Source organism: Sesamum indicum, linkage group LG10 (genome assembly GCF_000512975.1).
Source record: "Sesamum indicum cultivar Zhongzhi No. 13 linkage group LG10, S_indicum_v1.0, whole genome shotgun sequence".
In the NCBI taxonomy this organism is placed as follows: domain Eukaryota; kingdom Viridiplantae; phylum Streptophyta; class Magnoliopsida; order Lamiales; family Pedaliaceae; genus Sesamum; species Sesamum indicum.
In genome coordinates, this window is record NC_026154.1 from 17105517 (window position 1) to 17113895 (window position 8379).

Genomic DNA, 8379 nt, shown 5'->3' on the forward strand with positions numbered 1-8379 from the left:
GATTGTTAATAAGTTTGATTCTTGCACAGTGGGAAATAAACGTTGAAATGGTCCCTTTGACTCAGCAAAGTGCCAGGGCATCAACTAAATGAAGAGTATTATGATTTTGAGACTGCATCCTCGTATCCTAGAACTTGGGCGGAGGTGCTTGAAAACACAAAATCCTACTCTTGTGATGCATGTTCTGGAGTAACATATAAAGTACCAGTTGTGTTCTAACATGCTGGAAAGATGGCTATGAACTGCATAAATTGTTTCATTTGATTGTTTCTTTGGGTATTCTGACTAAGCGCGCTGGTGTATTCTCCAAAGGCCACAGGATTTTCAGTTCTATCTTTGCTAAGACATCCTGTTCAAGCGGATATTTCTACCCCAGCAAGTACAGTAGTTGCAGCTTCGAATAGCTTTTGGACACAAAATTTTAACATATGCGAACAGGGGCCAAGATTTCTGGTTAATTTAACACTAAAATATTACACAACCTAAACAAGAAAACTGCAGAACATGCACAAAATCATTGGATCGTACCCGTCTACAGGGTGGTTGTTCTACATTTAGTTAGAGAGATAAGCTGGGGTGTTGTTTCAGCCGAAAAATGGAGGGTAAAGAAAAACCAAAAGCTTCAGCATAGGATAAAATGGGCAATGGTATTTCAGCATCATCCAGTTGTAGTCAATCCAAATGACTTGACAATCGTGGCGACTCTTTCTGCAAAAGTTTTGGAAGTTATCTTTTTACCCGGAACATGAAATGGGTTTGAAACTGCATCCACATAGGCAGCATGGAACCTCCTGAAAAACTGTAGAAGTTTCCACAAACACAGGCATTAAGTTAGCTGCCGCAATACAGATACTGAACATCACTAAGGGCCTGTAAAGCAGCAACCTAAATGACATTCAAAGTAGAAAGAGTAGGATTCTGAGAATCAATAAAATAAGAAAGTTTTATTGATCTCATAAACAACATACTGTTGGCAACTTAAACAGATTCCAATTTCCAAGGTTGAGTGATTCTAACATAAAATTCTCACTACAAGATCAGATAAAACTTAACTAAAATGAGGACAGAACGAGGCTCATGGTCAGAACTGATGTATATTCTACAAAGCCAGAGAAAAATTGCAGGAAATATGATCAGAGACCGATTTGGAGTTTTGAATTGAAGCTCCAAATCTCAATAAAGCAAGAGAAATGCTTAGGTCAATCCATAAGATGGTAACTCTCAGCATTAGTTGTTAAGGACCCGAAAGCAGCCAAAAAGAGAAGGATCTGTTAGGTAATACAATAACTGACGTCTTCCAAAATGTTTTTAAGAACCTCTACTGCTGAGAGTAGTTCAAATTGTAGGAAAAAGAAGTTAAGATGAAAGTACCATTTCATGCATAAACAATACAAGAGTCTGACGTAGCATAAAGTCCATATCTATATTGTAGAAAACTTACGGTTCGCATATCCGCATCTCGGACATCGAGATCTGTTGTCACCAATATGAACTTCACCTTGGTATTGGTCAAGTAACCGTACCTGTAAACATTGCATCATGATCAACAGAGAGCAAGAGGAAGTAAGCTGAAGTCCTGTTCTCAACCACAGTTACAGAAAAATAGATTCTTCGTACTTACACTTTGTAGTTTTCAGTTGGACAAAGCAAACCAAGAAACGTCTCATTTATCGTTGGGCCAGACTTTTTCGGATTGTCCACTGATGATAATAGAAAATTACCAAAAGAAAACTCCATTCAGCCATACTATTACAGGTAGAAGGTCATGGGAAAGTGCTGCATACAACGATTTCCCTAAGAAAACAAAGCAATTAACTAATTAATGAAATTAGCATTCCATGGTTGGAAAATTCTCTTCTTCAGTTCGACGCTATAAAAATCACCTCCAAAGTGAAACCAAAAAGGGTCAGTATCCTTTTCAACGTCTAGTTCAATGTGTTTCTGGTTAATCCACTTTCCTCTGAGTTTAATGCTGATATGAATTCCAGCAAGTTTGCATTATTGGTGCATCTAATGGCCGCCTCTAGATGTGCCGGAATCAGATACATTTATACATATGCTCCTAAATCATGTTATTAATGCAATTGACAGTTGATGTAATTCACGACTAACATTGGTGAATCAGGAATTTTGGTTTTTCACATAATTTGATCTCTTCCACAAATTTTCTCTGTCAGTGATGTTTATCGACAAAACACACATTCAATAAGCAAATTGGAAGGATCTAATAAATAGATTAACCTCTTTCATCAATGACGTCGACAGAACAATGAACCATGTGATGAAGCTTAAGGGCATCATCTGCTTCAGTGAAACTCTGTATGTAGAGCGGATTGTTCTGCAAATCACAAGAAATTCAAACCATATGTTATCATGATTAAGAGTTTTTAGGTTCATGTGTGAAAGCAATTGCTATAAGACTGATAGAATCATATCTGGAACGTGAAAACCGGAGGACGGCGGGGCACCTGGTGGCCGACGACGGCGAGGCAGACGATCATTTTCTCTGCGCTTGGGCTGGATTCTTCAGTGTCGAGGGTAATGTGAGAAAATTACGAACAATAAATTGCACATTTATCCAGAGAATAGGAACATTCACATGTTTGGTCCCTTAACTCCACAAAATCTACAAATCTAGTCCTTTAATTTTACATTATGTTTAAATCGATAGATCAGTAAAAATTTAAAAGTTTTAGTAAAAATTCCTTGAATTTATGTCCATCATTCCACATTTTAAATCATTTCAATTCTTTTAACTTTTATTTAGAATTAATGATTGTGGCATGTTGGCTTTATGTGTATATAATAAATAATATTTTACATTTAAAAATATATTATAATTAAAAATAAAATATATAAACCAATACTTTGATAAAAAAAAAAAAAAAAAATCATCAATTAATAAAAAATTAAAAAATTGAATAAAATAGTTATTTTATTATGAAGGGTATTTTTAACTTAATAAAAAATTGTACAGTATTGTCATTAACAGCCATTTATAATTGCAAATGACCTTTCTTTTTATATATTAGTTTAGATTATATTTCATAAATTAATTATAAATTTTAATTTCTTTCAATTGGAACTGATGCCTTTTTCTTATTTGAAGCTGTAATAATTATATCAATATTTGGATAAATTAAACGATATAACAATTGAACGAATAAATTACAATAATTTATATAAAATAAAATAAATGCAGATATTCAATGAGGGTCGAACCTTAAACTTATTCATATGATATTAATATTAGTCACTAAAAGTAAGAGATTGGTAGTAAGTTATGCGTTTTGCAATGGTATAAGAAAGCATTTTACTTTACTTGCAATTAAAAGATGAATATTATTATTATTAGAAGCATCAGTTTTTGCATAAACTAAAAAGTGTGTTTTGTGAATAATCTAAAAACTTGTTGCAAAAGAGAGAATAAAAGCAAAACATTTCTATTTAAAACTTCAAACTAAATTAAAACGTTTAGTTATATTTAATTGTTTTGAATTTTGAAAAAGAAAAAGAGATAATAAAAGGAAGGAAGGATGGAGGGGGAGTCTCACAACTTCAACCAGCCTGTAATCACAATAATGCCCCTAAAGTCACAGCTCTCCTCTAGCCTATTACCTATAAGCTCAGCGGCTCAGCCTGTCACGCCATAACCTTTCTCTCTCTCTCTCTCTCTCCTGTCACGCCATAACCTTTCTCTCTCTCTCTCTCTCTCTCTATATATATATATATACACATACATATATATACACACAACGTTTACTCTCGCAATTAATAGAATAGAATCCCCGCAGAGGAGCGGCGCTTGTTTTTCTATTTTCAATCAACCGACTTTCGCCTTGAGCTCCAATTCAAAAGGTAAATCATAGCCTTCACTTTCCTCACTCCATTTCATGCGCAATCAATTCATTTATTTACATCCGCGTTTTTCGATTTTTTAATTCGTTGGTGTATTTTCCGTATTTATTTTTGACTCATTGGTGAGAATTTGTGTATGCAAGGATTCATTTGATCTTGTTTTGGCGGAATATATTCTTGTCTTCTCGTTTGAAGGGATGATAATGAGTTTGGAGCTGGTCTAGGGATTTCTTTTATGCTCCGCTGTTACTTATTTAGTTGTTTTCTGTATCAGGGTTTTAATTTTAAAATGCTAATTATCTTACTTCATTGTTTCTTTACTCCGTGGCAGTAATGGGATGTTGTTAGGGGTGTCTGTTTCAAATCGTAAGTGATGGGATTTGTTTTGGTTACTGTGTGCTGAGTGAAACACAGTTAATTAAATCGGTGGAGCTAAATAAAACATTTTCTGAAGATGCTCTGAACTCTTTCCAAATTTTCAGTGGTCATTGAGTTTCTGCAAATGATTTTCCATTAAATCGTATTTGTAATGATATAGTTCCTTTTATGTGCCATTGAGAAAGGTGATTCTGCTTATGGAATAATTACACTTGCAATGACTGTAGCAGCATAATCTCCCCCATAACTTCTCCAGGAATCACAAATATTGGTATTGGTGCATCTGTTGCACTATTATCTGTAAATGTCATTTTCTTATTTCCCTGTGAAGGTTGGTCATGTGCCTTCCAAAGTGGAATACCTTTTGTTCTTAATTTGTCAGTGCTATAGGTCAACAATTTAGCATATGTTTATCAATTTAAAAAAAAAAAAAAAGAAAAGGAAATGTTGGTGTATCAGATGATTTTCCCACTACTTTTGGCATATTGTATTGACTATGAGATGGGGGCTCATACAAAATTGGTGTAAATTCATTCAAATCCAACTGTCGGTCTCGATGCTAACGCATCGTATTTTGGATCATTTGAATGATACTGTTGGTCATTTAAGAAGAATGTTATTAAAACTATATGGATATTTAACGTCAGGTTGTGATGTTCCACTTTTGCCTGCATTTTGTCTTTATTTTGTTTTCTGATGGCAAGTTCCTAACCATGATGATTGGTTCTCCATTTGGAAATGAATAAGAATAAGTGAAAAATCTGTTAAAATGAATGTATTCAAATCTTAAAGACTTATTTTCGTGATAAAATGTTAAATGGCATCATAATAAAACCCCTTAATCCAGTAAATCAGGGGCATGTGAACAGAAAAAGCTCTATACAGTCCAATGAACCCTTCTTTCCGACTTGTTAAATATAGGGTAGTTAAAATGTGTACTCTGTGTGTGTCCACGCATACATTAGCGATCTATCCCACAACTTTCTAAATGGATTTTTTCTGCTTACCAGATGGGGTCGGGGCAGCATTGTGATGTTTTGGATGTTAATGAACCTACAACTACTAATGCGAATTCAGAACAAGGTGATTCTTCATCGTGTGGGTCTACTATAGAACCAAACTCGAACTATGAAAATAAAGCTGGCGAGATTCTCAGGAACTTACAGAATGTCTCATACATCTATAGACAAGATGTTGTCAGAAGCAAAAACAAAACTGAGATTGGGGTAGTGACTGAAGTGGCTGGTGATTCAGATTCTGATAGCAGCATAACTGATGATGAAGACGAGGATGAGGAAGAGGATGAGGATGAGGATGAGGTTGAGGATGAAAAAGATGGTGAGGCTGGTTCCAATGAGGAAGATGATGTGGAAAACGAAAAAAACCCTGCTGAGAATGCTGCTGAGAATACTGATGATAATGATTACAAGCACAGTCCGCTTACTGCTGACCAAGTTAGAGTGCTTTGGATGGATGGGTCTGAAACAACAGAGAGTATTAATGATGTGACAGTTGTTGATAGAGGATTTTTACATGGGGATTATGTGGCCGCTGCTTCTGATCCAACAGGTCAAATAGGTATTGTGGTTGATGTCAATATTACTTTCGATTTATTAACACATGATGGATCTATTCTAAAAGATAAACCATCCAGAGAATTGAGGCGCATTAGAGATTTCACCGTTGGCGATCATGTCGTCCTTGGGCCCTGGCTAGGTAGAATTGAAGCCGTTTTTGATAATGTGACTGTTCAGCTTGATGATGGTTCTGTTTGCAAAGTGATGAAAGCGGACCCATTGCATCTTAAACCAGTCGGGAAAAACATCCTTGAAGATGGGCATTTTCCATATTATCCGGGTCAACGTGTGAAGGCAAGCTCTTCATCAGTTTTCAAGAATTCAAGGTGGTTATCTGGATTATGGAAAGCCAACCGATTGGAAGGTACGGTGACGAAGGTAACTGTAGGATCGGTGTTCATTTACTGGATTGCTTCTGCTGGATACGGGTCTGACTCTGCCACTACTCCAGCTGAAGAGCAGGCTCCAAAGAATTTAAAACTATTATCTTGTTTTTCACATACGAATTGGCAGTTGGGTGATTGGTGCCTACTTCCGTCATCCCAGGAGTTATCATGCGCAACCTTGAACAAGGAAGTATCAAAACCAGATCCTCATGATACTGCTAAAGATGAACCTGAATCTACTGAAGTAAGTGACGAGTCTGATGCAGAAGTGGCCACTATGGCGGAATCAACTAGGAATAGTAAATTGATGGGAAATGATTCAGAGACTTCCTTGTGCAAGAATGGTGAAATATCAGATAGTAATGTCTCAGCGGAAAAACTATGCAATAGTTCAGTGCCAGCTTCAAAGGAAGGTGCCCATGAAACTTGGCCTCTTCATCGTAAAAAGATACGGAAAGTGGTTGTCCGAAAGGACAAGAAAGCCCGGAAGAAAGTAGAAAATTTTGAACGAGCACTTCTAATTATCAATACCAAGACAAAAGTTGATGTTATCTGGCAGGATGGCACTATAAAACAGGGCCTGGATTGCACATCTTTAATTCCCATTGATAGTCCAGGCGATCATGAATTTGTTGCGGAACAATATGTAGTGGAGAAGGCTGCTGACAGTGATGAGGCTGTTGAAACCAGACGGGTTGGGGTTGTAAAAAGTGTCAATGCAAAAGATAGAACTGCTTGTGTCAGGTGGTTGAAGCCCGTCGCCAGGGCAGAGGATCCCAAAGAGTTTGACAAAGAGGAAATGGTAAGTGTATATGAGCTAGAGGGGCATCCTGACTATGACTACTGTTATGGAGATGTAGTTGTTCGACTGTCACCTATTGTTTCGCCAGCCAAAATGGAATCCCTTGTGCACTCTATTGAAAACATGCCACTTAATAGCTCAGATGAATCGAAACATGAAAACGGGAAGCATCCAGGGGAGGATGCAGAAAATGTGCTTGCTCATGACATGTCTACTGAATTTTCAGATCTCTCTTGGGTTGGGAACATCACAGGGCTAAAAGATGGTGACATAGAAGTCACATGGGCTGATGGGATGATATCTACGGTAATATTTCTCCCGGCTTGATGACAATATCCTGTTAATAACTCATTTCTTCACTTATATTTCGATTTTCCTGTTTTTGTTAACTCTGGTTTCCATTTAAAAACTCTGTTTTTATATCAGGTTGGTCCTCAAGCAATATATGTTGTTGGTCGGGATGATGATGAGTCCATTGCAGCTGGAAGTGACGCCAGTGATGATGCTGCCAGCTGGGAAACTGTTGAAGATGACATGGATACTGTTGGAGATGACATGGGTAATGTTGATGAGGTAAAACTACTAGAGCATTGTATTTGATTACCTTCATTATCTTAGGCTTGCTGTGCCAGTGTCAAATTCTTATGTTTAGATCCTTTCTTTTGAGGTTTTGCCAAATGCTTCATGGCTAGTGTGTGAAACAGTTCTTAGATTGGGATACGTTATTATTAATTACCTTCATTTGTCACAACCAGAAATGTCAACAAGCCAAGAGCTTCAGTAAAGCCACTCACTAGAATTGCTTGATGATGATGTGTATTATCTCTGCAAATAGCTTGAAGAGTAAGCTGGCCCTAGTTCAGCATTTTTTTTTCTTCAATGGTTAGTTCAGTTAGCACATTCTGAAACTAGCTGATGATATACCTGCTTAGCAGAATATTTTTCCGGCAAATCTTAAGTAAATGTCACATTCCTTTATGGTTGAAGAACTATATGTGCATCTTTATGCGGTTGAACTAGAGGTATGAAGGTTTATAGGGGATTAACAATAAAAGATTTTACTAAGGGTTCTTTTGAATAGAAGTAACTGAAATCAATGACAATGTAATACGATAAATTAGTTAAGTTAATGTATTAAAGCATTTCGGGTACCAGCATTGCACCTCGAACCAAAAATCAAATGTAATTTTACTAAACAAATGGTGTTTTGTTTAGCTGATCTATGCTGCCACTTTGTAGCATCAAAATTGTGATATTGTATGTCTCAAGGACCGCTAGGCAAGTGGAAGGATGATCTTGAAATCTATTTATTAGCAGTAGATTGATATTTCCATAGAAATTTTTCTCCAATTTATCTGATACAATTTGTGTGAAATTT

General features: G+C 36.5%; 2 protein-coding genes across 2 annotated transcripts in view; one reads left to right on the plus strand and one right to left on the minus strand.

The window, feature by feature from the left end:
* LOC105173024 (trafficking protein particle complex subunit 2-like protein) lies at nt 301–2599 on the minus strand. The gene is made up of 5 exons (XM_011094661.2): nt 2469–2599; nt 2242–2338; nt 1622–1700; nt 1442–1523; nt 301–799 (listed from the first exon to the last, which is right to left on the minus strand). The coding sequence occupies exons 1-5, from the start codon at nt 2499–2501 to the stop codon at nt 659–661; spliced, it is 432 nt and encodes a 143-aa protein (XP_011092963.1). The 5' UTR covers nt 2502–2599; the 3' UTR covers nt 301–658.
* The window catches only part of LOC105173050 (probable ubiquitin-conjugating enzyme E2 23), a 7489-nt gene continuing 2796 nt past the window's right edge, over nt 3687–8379 (plus strand). The window contains exons 1-3 of the mRNA XM_011094696.2: nt 3687–3858; nt 5247–7307; nt 7428–7574. Coding sequence (XP_011092998.1) covers nt 5247–7307; nt 7428–7574 — 2208 coding nt within the window. The 5' untranslated portion in view covers nt 3687–3858. The remainder of the gene's footprint in view (nt 3859–5246; nt 7308–7427; nt 7575–8379) is intronic.